The sequence below is a fragment of the Balaenoptera musculus genome, chromosome 10 (genome assembly GCF_009873245.2).
Source record: "Balaenoptera musculus isolate JJ_BM4_2016_0621 chromosome 10, mBalMus1.pri.v3, whole genome shotgun sequence".
NCBI classification, from domain to species: Eukaryota; Metazoa; Chordata; class Mammalia; order Artiodactyla; family Balaenopteridae; genus Balaenoptera; species Balaenoptera musculus.
Window position 1 is genome coordinate 95,383,155 of NC_045794.1, and position 14,672 is coordinate 95,397,826.

At 48.2% G+C, this 14,672-nt stretch overlaps 1 protein-coding gene and 1 long non-coding RNA gene across 5 annotated transcripts in view; one reads left to right on the forward strand and one right to left on the reverse strand.

The window, feature by feature from the left end:
- LOC118901694 lies at positions 1-12,151 on the reverse strand. The gene is made up of 3 exons (XR_005021448.1): positions 12,140-12,151; positions 2,619-2,622; positions 1-647 (listed from the first exon to the last, which is right to left on the reverse strand). It is a non-coding gene; the product is annotated as an uncharacterized LOC118901694 (long non-coding RNA).
- TAB1 (TGF-beta activated kinase 1 (MAP3K7) binding protein 1) overlaps positions 5,608-14,672 on the forward strand; it is a 26,608-nt gene continuing 17,543 nt past the window's right edge. For 2 of the 4 annotated variants that reach the window (XM_036865116.1, XM_036865119.1), the window contains exon 1: positions 5,608-5,662. In XM_036865116.1, coding sequence (XP_036721011.1) covers positions 5,630-5,662 — 33 coding nt within the window. In that variant the 5' untranslated portion in view covers positions 5,608-5,629. Of the gene's footprint in view, positions 5,663-9,405; positions 9,424-11,553; positions 11,693-14,672 lie in introns of those variants that run through there. The other 2 variants (XM_036865117.1, XM_036865118.1) reach the window with 2 other exon arrangements.

Genomic DNA, 14,672 nt, shown 5'->3' on the forward strand with positions numbered 1-14,672 from the left:
CCCCCTCCATGTATTTCACTGTGCTTCTCTAAGAAATTTAATGAATAGTTTTTAATCATACGAATGACTGCTGCCAAGCTGTTTATAATAGCCCCCAACTGGAAACACGCTTATCAGCTAACATTTGAAAATGAGGGGGTTCCCAAAGGACTCTGATGCCTCCGTTCAGATGGTCAGTATGAAGACCACACAGCCCCATGGCAAAATGCTTGTGACCAAGAAAAGCCCAGAAAGGCAGAGAGCCCAGTCCAAGGTGGTGTCTGCATTCTCTTTTGGCAACCAGGCCAAAATATCTGCCTGGGTTCCCAGCCAGAATGGAGAAGGCAGAAAGGAAGGTGAGGATGAGGGTGGTGGGACGTGGGCGAATATGCTATTCTCTCTTCCAAATATTCTTCAGCGTCTTTAACAGCACCTTTCCAAGCTGTTACCTGCAAACCAGACTCGCTGCGGGGCTGTGTGTGAGGCTGAACAAAGGACTGATGGCATCTGCTGGCTCCATGGGGAGCTGGCTGGAGCCATAGAAAGCCTTGCTGCAGACCTCATGACAAAGGGCGGGCGGATCCAACTCCCAGGCACAGCCCTTCTCAGTTCCCAGAAGGTGGCCAACGAGCTGCACGGCTGTTTGTTCTGCACAGCTGTTTGTTCTGCTGTTGGGGGTTTGGAAAGGCCACGGTGGGGTGGCACGGAGTCATCTGATGTCCCGGGCCACGTGTGTGTTTCACAGTGCATCGGGGCCCTTGTCCCGCCAGATGGCCTGCCCACTTGGGCACCTGCAGCTTGCTCTGGCTGTTTAAACAGTTATCAAGGTCAGCAGTTGTGACATCTTTGTTCCTCTGGCAGAAGCACGACTTGGACTGATGGCAAACCCTGACCCACAGGGTTGTCCTGGGGAAAACAGGATCCACTTTACAGCTTGCTTCCCAGGCACGGTGACCCCAGAGGAGAAGGGGGCCTGTCCCCAGTGGACTTCCTTGGATCCACCCCTACCCCTTGGGAGCTCAGTGTCCTGCAAACAGGAGGCACTGACTTAATGCTTGTTCTCCCAAGTGCCATGCTGAGCCCAGTGTCTTTTTGCTCCCTGGAAAATCAGACTCGAGGAATTTTGGAAAAAGGACCCATCATAGTGCATTGGTTAGGGGGTCAGGGGTGGAAAGAGGCATTGGGGGGTTATCTAGAAGCCCCAAGTCTAGTCCCAGCTCCCCTGTAAGTCACTTGGGGACCTTGGGACTGCCTGCCCCCCACTTGCCTCATCTCCCAATGTATCCATTCATCTCCATCTGACTCTTCAACCAATCTGATGCCACACACGGTCACTGAGCAGCTTCCCCAGGGCCTGCGAGGAGACCCAGAGCTGAACCGCCATAGTTCCTGTCCTCGGAAAGGTCACTCCAAACAATAACTGTGGTTTTAAATGATCAAAAAATGACGGAGGGAGTGATTCTTGGTGAGGGAATTGATGGGGTTCGGGGCAGGCCACCCCCAAACATGCCACTCTGGCATATTATTTTGAATTAAAGTTTCTTGGGAAACAGCCAGTGCGAGAACACGCTGACCCTCCTTTGTCCCCCTGAAAAAGCAGGAAAAAAATCTCCCATGTGAAGATACCCTCTACCAGGAGGAGAGGAGGCATCCTTATCGCCAGAGATAGGAAATTCAAGGTGTCGAGGCCAAGAAGGCTGTATAAACAAACTTTGTTACTTCTTCATTAATTTGCTGCCCCAAGCAAAAAGGCTTCCGTTTTGTCAAATCTTCACAAGTAATTGTTTCTTTGCCTACAAGGTATAAAAGCTGGCTGCTTTAGTCACTTCTTTGAGCTTCATATGTTTGGGGCTCCTGTACGTTTGAAATTAAATTTGATTGTTTTTCTCCTGTTGATCTGTCTTATGCCAATTTAATTATAATAGACCAGCCAAAGAGAACCTAGAAGGGCAGAGGGAAATTTTTCCTCCCCTACAGGATCAAGAAAAATGTCAAGGGCTTTCATTTGTTAAGGGCCTTGAAGATGGAGCAGAAGTTCACCAGGCAGGCAAGTGTGGGAACCACAGGGACAAAGACGGAGGCAGGAAACATGTGGTTGTCTGAGAAACTTGAAGAAGTTATGCCGAGGCTTAGCTGGGAAGGGCCTTGGCGGGTCTGCTTACTTCACAGGTTGCCAGGAAAGGCCTTGGCGTCTCCTACTAACGTGTTTTTACCCACAATAGCAGGACACTTCTGACACCAAGTGTGTGGGTTCCCCCAGCCAGCAATTCTCCAGTTCTCTGCAGACACCAATGGGGCGCCCTGTAATTTAATTCATTCTAATGTTAACCACCTGGAGTCAGTGCAGACCCCACGGGTTAAGGGTCGAGTACACAAGACCGTCCCCCTCTTCAGTTGCAAGTAGAGGGTCCTCAGGTTACCCACATTTCTGTACAATTTGGCTACAAATCAGGGATTCCCTCCACCCCCTCCTCACCTTTCATAATTTGCTATAACAGCTCACATAACTCAGGGAAACACCCTACTTCTGCCGGTTTATTACAAAGGATACAAACAGCTACATGAAGAGGTACATAGGGTAAGATCTGGTAGGGTCCACAGAGGACAGAGCTTCTGTCCCCATGGAGGTTGGGGTGTACCACGCTCCCAGGAAGTGGATGTACTCACAACCCAGAAGCTCTCCAAACCCCTTCGTTTAGGGTTTTTATGGAGGTTCCATTACACAGGCATGATTGATGAAATCACTGGCCACTGGTGATTAACTCAATTTCCAGCCCCTCTCCCCTCCCCGGGGCAGGGGAGAGGGGCACTGAAAGTTCCAATCCTCTAATCACAAGGTTGGTCCCTCTGCGATTAACCCCCAACCTGAAGTTATCTACGGGCCTCCAGACACCAGTCATTCATTAACCGTAAACTCCAGTACAGTGGAAAGCTGCTTGTTATGAAAAACAAAAGATGCTCCTATCACCTCTGTCAGGAAATTTCAAAACCCTTTCAGAAGCTCTGCGCTAGGAACTGGGACGAAGACGAAATATACATTTCTTATTATATCACAACATCGCAGAGTCAGGAGACCTGAGTTCAAAATCCTGACATTTCTATGTTGGATGACTTGCTGAATTGGAGTTTCCTGCTTTATAAATTAGGATGATTACAATACCTATCTCACCAGGTTGGAGTGAGAAGTAAATAAGTGTATGATGAAAAAACATCCAACAAGTTCCTGGCATCCAGTAGGTGCTCAATGCGTGTTTATTCTCTTTTAAAAAATTAAAGTTTACTCTGAATGTAATAAACATCAGCACCTACCACAGGTCAGGTCTTCCCGTGGCATCTCATTTAATCCTTGCAGTCATTCTGCCAGGTAGGTTATCACTCTCATTCTACAGAGGAAGATACTGAGGCTCAGAGAGGGCAGGTGGCTTGTTCAAGGTCACACAGGTGACAGGACATGGAGCCGGAATTAGAATGGAGTGGGCTGGACTCCAAATCTTAATTCTTTCCAGACGCTTCCTCAACAGACAAACCACCAGGCCTCAGCAACCCCCTTCATGGCAGAGACTGCACATAAGCTCCTGGTATCCGTTTCCCAATCCTTTTTCAGTAACAGAAACTGTAGTTGGTCACTTTGTAGCTCAGTCCAAAGCCTTCATTTCCTGACCTCCCTTTCAGTGAGATATGGCCATGGGGCTAGGTTACAGCCATTGAGATGTAAGGAGAAGCATTATGAGGAACCTCTGAAGTCTCCTTAAAAGGGAAGGGAGATTGCTTGCAAGTAAATGTTGATTTGAAAAAAAAAAAAAAAAAGGAGGAAGCAAATGCCATCTTCCTACCTTTCTCTTTCCTTCTTGCTGGATGAACTCAGACTAAATGACTGGAGCTCAAGCAGTCATCTTGGGCCATGTGGAGCTGTGCTGGTAGGACAGCAAGATGGTGAATCACCATCCCAGTCCTAGACTGCCTCCCTCTTCCCTCTTCTGAGTATCAGCTCTGCTCTATTAAGCCTTTCCTTCAGCATTTAAACAGGCTCACGTTTCTCCCAACCTAAAAGAAAAAACTCTTCTCAAACCCACGTTCCCTCCCACCAACTGGGAAGAACCACCTATTCTCAAGGTCTTTGTGTCTCCATTTCCCAGCCACTCCTCAACTCACTGCATCTGGGTTTCCGTACTACCATTCTATCCGAATTGCCTGGGCCAAGGGCCTCCGGACGGCTAAATCTAACAGGCTTTCTTCGGTTACCTTCTAACTGGATCTCTCAAAAGCATGTCATGTTGCTGCCCATGCCCTCCTCATCTTGGGTTCTGTGCCACCTCTGCTCCTCCTGCCTCTCCAGCTGGTGACTCTCTGTTGGCTTTGCTTACTAACCCGCTGCTCTGAGCGCTAGTCTTCTCTAAGGAATGATCTGACTTCTTTTCTTGCATGTCTCAAAAGCAACTCAAACTCAACATATCCAGGGAATTCCCTGGTGGTCCAGTGGTTAGGACTCTGCGCTTTCACTGCCGAGGGCCAGGGTTCAATCCCTGGTCGGGCAACTAAGATCCCACAAGCCACGCTGCGCAGCCAAAAAAAACCCAACATGTCGAAAATGAACATTCTCCCTCTCCTCACACCTGGCTGTTCTTGCCAGAAATCTGGGAGAATCTGACACATCTCTTCCCATCATCACCCACAACCAATCCATGGTCAAGCCCTGACGATTTCATATCCTAAATAAAGTTCACCGACCGCCATCAGCTGACACAAACCACTTTTGGGACTGTTGCCTGGATCCAGTACAACAGTCCCCTAATTGGTCTTTCTGTCTCCACGCCAATCCTCTTCTAAACACCAGTTTTGTACACAGTAGTCAAAGGGATCTTTCTACCAACAGGGTCATGTCAATGGCTTGCTCATTAGTCAACAACTTTCCTTTGTCCTCCAGACAAATAGCCCAACTCCTGCCTGGGGCTAGCAAGGTCAGAGCCTGCCCCCTACCCTCTTCACCTCACTCCCCCTCCATCTCTGTTCCAGCCACAGCGGCCTTCGGTGACACCCATGCTTCCTGAACCCACCCGCTCCCTTTCCTCGTGCCTTGTGCACTAGCTGTCCCCTCCTGCCCTTCCTTGTCGCCAGTTACCTGCCACACTGCCAAGCCTGCCACATCCATAAACTCCCTTCCCAGTAAGCAGCACCATTCGAAATGACTTACGTATGTAAATGTTGTCCTCCCCAATTAAAATGTTAGCTTTTGGAGGGCCTGTCTTGCTTGCTGCTTCACCCCAAAGGGCCAGGCACAGTCACCCAATGAATATTAATTGAGTGAATGAATAATTCGCCCTCTCCCGCCCCCATAGTGCTCATAAAGTACCCTAATCCAGGGTCTTAGGAGCCCCACCTGAAAGGGATCCTGGAGAAAGTTCGTAAATAAAGATGAAGAAGGGCAACCACATAAGGAAGCCGTCCTTCCCTTTATCTTTTAGGGGAGAAAGGATGGAAGAGCGCGCCTGCGCGCTCGCTTCCCTACGGCCGCATCCTACTTCGGCCGTAGGGTGGCGCTGGGCGCAAGCTCCCTGGCAGCGCTGTCCTCCTGGCCGGCTTTGGGCCGCTCTAGCCGCCTTTCTCGCCTGCTCTGCCGGGAGGCGGGCACGCCCGCGGGGGTCCCTCCAAGATGGCGGCGCAGAGGAGGAGCCTGCTGCAGAATGTGAGGAACCCAGTCGCTCTTCGGGCTGGGGGTTGGGAGCCCGTGGGGACCTGTCGGGTGCAGGCGCGGCTCCTTCTCCGCCTTTGGTCGCCTCCTCGTCCCTAGCGGGGTGTGGCCGCCGCCCTCCCCTTTCCCGGGCCGGCCCCCCCTCATTCCCGACCCCGGACGCGTGCGGCCCCGCAAGGCCCGCGCGCGTGCGCGTTGCCGGCCGGGCCGCCGGGGGCTCGGATTCGCCGTCCAGCGGCCGCGAGCGTCAAGGGCGCGTGGAGGGTGGGAGCGTTCTGGAGCCTGCAGGGACAGTGGCGCGCGGCCTCGGAGAGAGCAGGGGTAGCGAGCCTACCCCGGGCCCTGGGCGGGTCGTGCGATAATAATAATCATAGCAGCAGCAGCAGCAGCAGCCAGTTGTGTATCGCTTACTATGTCCCAGGCTTTGTGCCAGTAGCTTTATATTTCTAAGTTTAATTTTTCATAACAGCCCCGTGAGACAAGTACTGTGATTCTTCCTGTTTTACAGATGAGGAAACTGAGGCACAGAGAGGTGGTCATTTGCCAAAGGCCACACAGCTGGTAAGTGGCAGAGGCAGGATTAAATCAGGGATTCTGATTCCAGAAACCCTCTTAACCTCTAAGCTATACGGAGGGAATGACTGGGTTCTGGTCCTGGCTGTAACTCACTGTGCTTCCATCAGCCTCAGTTTCCTTATCGGTTAGGTAAGAGCAGGCAGTGGGAGGATTGTCTTGAGACTCGCCCCTCCCACCTCCCCCCTCCCCCCAGTCTGGAACCTCATGGGTTTGTCACCGGTGTCTTCCAGCCCCTGCATCCTTTTGACACTCATATACATAGATGCACACGCGTGTTGGCACCATGGACCGAGGGCAGGTTGCTGGTCCCCTGGGTCCTCCTCAGACATGGCAGTCTGTTGTACTTGCCTGTGGACTTGTCTGCCTCCTGTACTGGAAAGTGAACTTGAAGAGAGGGTAACACTGAATAGTGTTACCAGCACCTCTCACCACTAGGTGCCGGGCATTCAATAAATTGTTTATAAAATAATGAATAAAGCATTTGAGGCCAGGTCCAGTGCTCAGTCGTGACTTTACAGAAATGCAGCAGATCTTGGCCCTACTGCCCTAAGGGGTCTTGAAGCATTGGAACCGGAGGGTAAGGGTGGCCTTCACTGCTGTAATCTAATGAGAGGCTTTGTGTAGACTCCCTTTGAAATTGCTCTTCCAGGACAGCGATTCCCAGCTTTTCCCAGTGGGGAATGCTCTCTTCCCCTCCACACCTTTGGCTGTCCCTTTATTTTACTACTGCCTGGCAGTTTGGCCTTATCCTTGAGTTGGTTAGGTAGGCCTGGCCCTCTGCTTTGTAGGAGGGCAGGGCCCCTATGTAAATGTCCCCAGTGTAGTAAATATTCCAGAAATACTGGGTGGGTTGTGGCAGATGGTGGTGTGGTAACTGTCGTAGGCTGACGTGGCTTGCTGAGGAGAGTGGCTACCAGCTTCCCTCCCTTATTGGTGTGATGGAGCCCAGGGCACTCGGTTAGACAGAGGCGAGCTTTGCTAGCTCCAGAATGTGTTCCTCGGTGGTGTGCAATCTTTTAAAGTTGGATGGTTAGCTTTAAGCACATAGCACTGTGATGAAAGGCAAAGGGATGGCAGGGATGTCCACACCAGACCCCTCCCACGCTAATGATCAAGACATCTCTGCTCACAGGGTATCCAAGGGTCCATGCGGTGTGCTGGGCTTGACCTGCCCTCCACTGTCCTGAGTCTGGTGAGAGTAGCTCAAACACCGTCATTCAGCAGGTGGCTATGAGAGCTGCTGGTCTGTAGTTACTGGGCCTGGGGATAGGGAGATAAATAAGGCAGGTGTCCACCCCCACTGCATTTGCAGTCCTGCGTGGGAGAAGGAGCCTGTATCACTAATGTGATGTGTAAGGCACTCTAGTGTCAATGTGTTGAGGGGCTGCAGATGGCCTAATTTGACCAGGTCAGTGGAGGCTTGCAGGAGGGGCTGGGGATCTGCTGTCATGGTGCTGGGAGGGAGTGCCAGGGACAAGATGGCAGAGCACTTCGTGGAATGTCATCCTGAGGAGTTTCACCTTTGCTCCCCAGGTAGTGTAGTACCTTAAGAGGTCTTTCGCAGAAAAGATGAGCTTTTGAAGTAGCTTCAAAAAAACTTGGGGGGCTTCCCTGGTGGCGCAGTGGTTAAGAATCTGCCTGCCAATGCAGGGGACACGGGTTCGAGCCCTGGTCTGGGAAGATCCCACATGCCGCGGAGCAACTAGGCCCGTGAGCCACAACTACTGAGCCTGCGCGTCTGGAGCCTGTGCCCCACAATAAGAGGGTCCGTGACAGTGAAAGGCCCGCGCACCGCGATGAAGAGCGGCCCCTGCTTGCTGCAACTAGAGAAAGCCCTCGCACAGAAACAAAGACCCAACACAGCCCTAACTAAATAAATAAATTAATTAATTAAAAAAAAAAAAAAAAGGCCCTTCGGCCTGATAAAACAGCTCACGGGTCCTGTATGGCCTTGGGCAAGTCACTAACATCCCTAAACCTTGATTTTTCACTTAACATCCCTGAACCTTGGTTTCCCCACCTGAGAGGACTCCCAGGAGTGTTGTTAGTATTAAATGAACACATTACACTCCTGACCTGGTGTGGTTACCCTCCAGCCGTGAAGCTCCACCTTCAGTCCTGATGTGAATGAAGGCCTACGGTTCATTCCCTTAAATGTCACTGAGTACTCAGTATGTGGCAGGCACTGTGTAGGTGCAGGGGACCCTGCCCTCATGAAGCTTACGTTCTAGTAAGGGAGATAAGAAACAGAAGTACAGATTATATATGATATAATAATATCCAGAATATAACATGGGGGTGCTGCGAGGAAGAATAGGCAGGATTCACAGACAGCGGGGTGTAGGGCCTGTTTTAGACAGAGTGGTCGGGGAAGACTGTTGAACGTTTGATGAGATGAGGTGGGCGATGTGGGAGGGAGTATTCCCGCGTGAGGGAACAGGGGTGCAAAGGCTCCCCTATTAGGGGAGCGTCAGGGAGGCCAGCGTGGCTGGAGTGGAGTACGTTGGGGGAGTAGTAGAAGCCGAGGTCCGAGGGAGCCTTGTGGATCCTGATGTGAGCTTTGGATTCTGCGCTAAGTGTGATGTGGAACTCTAGGGTGGGTTTGAGTAGCGGCGTGAAGTGATCTGATTCGTGGCCGGAGAAAGAGCCTTCTGTCGAGAGGCAGACGTTTGAGCGGCGAGAGTGGAAGCCTGGGACCTGCTGCGTGGTGCTCCCCGTTGGCCAGGTGTGAGACGACAGGCTTGGTCAGAGTGATGGGAGAGGAGTGGTGAGAAGGACCCAGTTCTGGCTGCGTTTGGGGGGAAGAGCTGATACGGTTTGCTGACGGATCAAGTGTGAGGTGTGTGACAGAGGAAGAAGAGTCGAGAAGGACTACAAGGTTTTGGTTGGAACAACAGTGGTGCCATTTACTGAGGTGGGGAGCCCTGGAGGAGGCGTGCCCTGGGGGCAGGGAGAATCAAGAGTTTAATTTTGCCTAAACTACTATTTACTTAATTATTTTAAAAGTCAACTTGAAATCAAATTTTTCCTGAGCAATTATATCTATGAAATCACAGGTCCTAGCCACATATTTTTCTTCTAATGTATGTTAAACACACAGCCTTAAAAACATCCTTTAGACCATCACCTACAACCATCTCATATGCCGTCAGAATGTGGTCCAACTGCTGCAGCACACGGTAAGCTCCACAATTATTAGTAGCCCCTTTAAGAATGTATTAGTGCTATATTTGTGATGAAAACATAGAGGACCTTTGATGGAAACCCTAGTGAAAGAGGTGGGGGCCAGGAGTGGGGTCGGTCCCAGAGAAGCGAGGAAGGAAAAGGGGGTCATTCAGAAAGATAGAGATGGCAGGAGGCGTCGGGGTGTTTTAGGCTTTTTGGAGAGAGAGAACTGCTGCCCCCACCCAGAGCCATCTTCCTGGGGGCATGATTCTCCCTTTCAGAGCTTCCTTTTTGCGTCTAAGGAATCCGGGTGCTTTCCCCACAAAAACACTCGGCCTTTTCATACTATAATTTGATATTCAAGCTGTGGCCTGAACTTGGAATCATGCTTTTGTCTATTTCTGCTGCCCAGGAGTTTGAGATGAGTCTCTGGGACTACTTTTTTTTTTTATTAATTAATTAATTTAATTAATTTTATTTTTGGCTGTGTTGGGCCTTCATTGCTGCGCTCAGGCTTTCTCTAGTTGCGGTGAGCGGGGGTTACTCTTCATTGTGGTGCGCAGGCTTCTCATTGCGGTGGCTTCTTTTGTTGCGGAGCACGGGCTCTAGGTGTGTGGGCTTCACTAGTTGTGGCTCGCGGGCTCTAGAGTGCAGGCTCAGTAGTTGTGGCACACGGGCTTAGTTGCTCCGCGGCATGTGGGATCTTCCCAGGCCAGGGCTCGAACCCGTGTCCCCTGCATTGGCAGGCGTATTCTTAACCACTGCGCCACCAGGGCAGCCCTTACGGACTATTTTTATGTGACATGGTCACGTGTACATGAGGTGCTAATGCTGAAATATACATGTACAAGGTGTGACTCCCTTAATGGGTTAAATACAATTGAATAACTAGAGAAATTTATACCAAAATATGAATTTTGGAATCTCCCTCAGACAATCAAGTTAAAATTAGGCTTTTCGAAACAGATTCTTTCTTGTGAGAAATGAATTTGTAACCCATCAAAGAGTTAAGTGAGCCATACTCACTGTTGTGTGTGTTCATGAGGCTCTGAGCCTGAGACTCCCCTTTCTCAGCTTCTCACGACTCATGTTCAGGCGCTAAGCACCGCTTGCTTGCTGCTGGTGCTGCGGGCCTGGCATTTGCGGGCGTGGGAGAAAGTGTGCATCAGTGTGTGCAGAGGTGGAGGGGTGGGTGGTTTGTGTGAATAGAAAATACATGACCTTTCCGAAAATTGTTCAGAAACGTGGAGGAGGGAAGCAAGAGTGTTGGCAGTCTGGTGGGGTTTAATAGAATCAGCAATGAATGCTTGGTATGGATAATCCCCGATGGCGGTGGAGAGAAGGGGGAGAATACAATTGAAGCTTACCCGGCCACAGCAGGGTGAGAATGATTTGAGGACCACTGCTGAAATCAGGGAGGACCAGATACTCTCCCACTCCCACACGGGTAGCACCTCCTGGAATTCTCTGGCAGCTTGTTACTGAATGTTTCAGCTGCTGTGGGGACTGCACTCTACGCAGGGCCGTCGCTGAAGGAGCACTCATGAGTATCTGAGAAATTGCCCATATGTCACTGGGTCTAAGACACTATGGATTATAAGGACACATCATTATTTTATATACTACTAAGAAAGAAAGTGCCCTGCTAGTTAACTTGTAACACACTAACTTCAGCGATACTAAAAATGTTGAAATTACATGTCTTTGAATCGGTGAAATAAAGTAGCCAATTAACAATACCGGGCTATAACCTGAGAGTTGCCACAAGTTGCCAAATAGTTAATAGCCAGTGAGTAGGTACCCAGAATGCACGGTGAGGCCACGGGATGGATTTCTCAGGGAAGGGGCCCCATGGCCTTGGGCAGTATTTTCCCAGAACCTGGAACACATTCAGTGAGGTGGTTAGGTGTATGCCGATGTAAAACACATCCTTACATATGGAGGTTATTTGCTTTTTAGTTCTCTTTGAAACTTTCTGATGATATCAGGAGATAAACTTGGTTTGGTCCTAGTATGTATGTAACACCTTTCTGATTCTTGCTAATCTCCCTTTATTTCAACAGAGAGAACAGGGCTTCAGCTCAGAGTGCAACAGCCCATGAGTTCAGCTAGAATTTAATAACCTTGTTTTGTTTTCCTTTTTTATTACCATCAAGATTTGGCAGGTAATAATGGTTTTCCACTTATAATACTGAAAAGTTTACATCAAAATGAAGTCATTTGAATAAAAGAAAAAATGGCAGATTAAAGAAAAAGCATGAAATGGATGATTTGTTGAAGATGGTGAGTGGATGGTTGAGGTTTGGGAAACACGGGCCTCTGGCACTAGTGGGATTTGAGCCGGGCTTTTGTGGGTGGATAGGACTTGGAAAGACAGAAAGGGGGAGGCTCTGCCTTACCATAGATACTATTTAATATGCTCTTTGGGTAATTTTTTTCTTATTTCTTCTTTCTTTATTTAAATAGCAAACCAAGTTGGCTAGAAACTCATTGTTTAAAGAATGTCAATGTGAAATAGGAGAACTTTGCTCAGCAAGGTTCATATATAAATGGTTTGTTTTAAAGTATGTGCTTGTTTCTGTGACTGTACCTCTAGGGTCAGTAGCCTCTTTATTTGAGTCTCCAAAAATACACATGGCTTTTCAAGTATCCTAAACCTTTGGCGGAGGTGTTACTTCCCTTCTGTGTTTGGTGCAGACACCTCCTGTCAGAAGTGGGTTAGCTTCCCACGCTTTTTGTTCTGGTCACGGTTTTTTAGAAGTCATTTGGAACACTCTGTAGCAGGCCTTATCTGTACAGGATAGACAGCTGAGTGAGATTGTTAATCTGTCAAAGGGTGAGATTCAAAACTATGTCAACAGGCTGGATGGCTGAGATGAAAGCATTAATATATAATCCAACCGATATAAATTTAAGTTTAAAAAACTCTTGTACAGGAGTGTGGTTTTGGGGAACTGACTCAAGAGAACTTCAGAGGAAAAAGACTGTTATTTTAGTTGACAGTAAGTAGAGGCTAGATGCCCATCTTTTCTTTAAGTATGTGAAAGCTGTTGATTTTTTGTGTTGATTTTGTATCCTGCCACCTTACTGATTTATTTCATTTGCGTTAGTTTTATTATTTATTCTTTAGGGTTTCCAAATACCATCATATCAACTGCAAATAGAGTTAACTGTACGTCTTTTTCAAGTCGTATGCTCTCCTTCTTTTCTCTTGTCTAATTGCATATGCTAACACCTCCAGTTCATTATTAAGTAATGGAGATTATAGGTATCCTTGCTGTGTTCCTGATCCTAATGCGAATGCCTTTTGTGTTTACCCACTAAGTAAGATGCTGGTATTAGGACTGACTGAAGTATATATATGATGGCACATTAAGAAAATATCCATCAATTACTGTTTCTTTAAGTGTTTTTATCAGAAATGGACAAACACTGCCCTTAAGCCCTGGAGTCTTTACCGACTGACCTAAACACTGATTGCCAATTACTAAAATAATGCATTTCCAAAATATTACTAGCCCAACATTATGAAAATCAAATTTCAGAAAAAGCACTTAACACTGTAGAAGTGTCCGGACACTAGGCATAAATACTTTCTGAAGAATAAGGTGCTTGTTAAGTAGGTTGACCACTGTCAGACACACAGTCCTTCTGGTTTGGGCAGCTTGCTACGCTCATGCCAGCCGGGCATGGCGGCATCAGCCCGCTCCTGAAAGCAGCTTCGTGCGCTCCCGTCGTGAAGTGCTTTTACATGAATCGTTCCTCTGCCACGACACACTGATGTGGCAAGTTCCTCAGTCATCCATTTGAGTTTGTCTCCTTCCTTGTGAAAGGTTAGTGTACTAGTCTTTTTCATAGTGTATTTCTCAATGCCGAGTGGGCCCATAAGTCGCTTGGGTAATATTTATTTTTTTTTGCTGGAAAGTATGAACTTATTGGAAAGCTCTAAGTCCCTGGAAGCCTGTCTCTGTCCCTTGTGGGAGTTGGATAACGGCAGAGGAAGCACTGTGACTGCAGCATCGATGACAGGTTTTGCATCGTGGGCGACACATTCATATTGTTCATCTCATATTAGAGGACGAGTTCAATCCATCTTAATCTCAGTTTTAATCACAGACAGGATTCTAGAAAGTATAAATGTCTTCTCCTCCCATGCTTTAAAACAGCTGTGACATTTTGGGGTTCCAAATACTGGCTTCTTGGCCCATCTTTTCAGGACAGGGGACACTCCTAGTTGGGGAGATGCTTTTGTGCCTCTGCTTAATCTTATGCTTAATTTCATCCCAGTTGGAGGCAGGAGACAGACCCTAGAAAAGGGAGTTTCTTTGGGAAATTTACTTACGAGGTTGCCTGAGACCTTTGTGAGGTCCTTGGTGATGGAGGTATGGTAATCAGATCTAAGACATAGGGGATGATTGGCAATATCTGTTCCTTGAAATATAATTCCTTGGCAATGAACTCCTTTCTGTGGCCTAAAAGGCCTTACACTGTCCCTACTTGGGCATACACGTGCATGCGTGTGTGTGAACGCAGGAGCAAGCCACTTTCCCCGCTACTCACTACAGAGGCCATGCCAGCCTCACACTTCCTTAAACCTAAGTCATTTTATTTTCTACCTCAAGGTCTTTGCATCTGCCTGGAAGGCTCCTCCCCCACTTTCTGAAATGGCCACTGCTCCATAATCGTTCAGGTCTGTCTCAGAGGTCACCTCCCCAGAGAGGCTTCTTCTGACCACCTCATCTGAAAGAGCCCTCCCCACCACTGTCTGTCCCCTTACCCTGATGTATTTTCTCCATAGCATATTTCCTTGTCTAAAAGTGCCTTGTTTATTTATCGTGTTACATGTTTGAAGTCTCTCTCCCTGGAAAGGAAGTTTCAAGCCAGGACCCTCGGTTGTTTTCTCCACTGTGTCCACAGCACCTGGAGTAATGCCAGCCTGTTGTAAATGTTCAGTAAACATTTGTTGAATGTATGTATTAATCAAATATACTCTCATTGCATAATGTCGTATGTGGGTTCCAAAGACTGAAGTTCTCACGTATGTTAAGAGAGACATTTTTGTTGCTTTAAAATGAGACAGGTCAGGATTAAAACTAGAAACAATTTCATGTTACTATGAAGCAGTTTTTTGTTTTGTTTTATTTCCCTGTAGCTTGACCTGAAAGAGTTAAATGCTCAGCATCATCGGGAGCTGAGCAGAATTTCAGCTCTTGTTGCTGTTCCTTTTCCATTAGTAGATTTTCATCATATGTTCTGTTGTCAC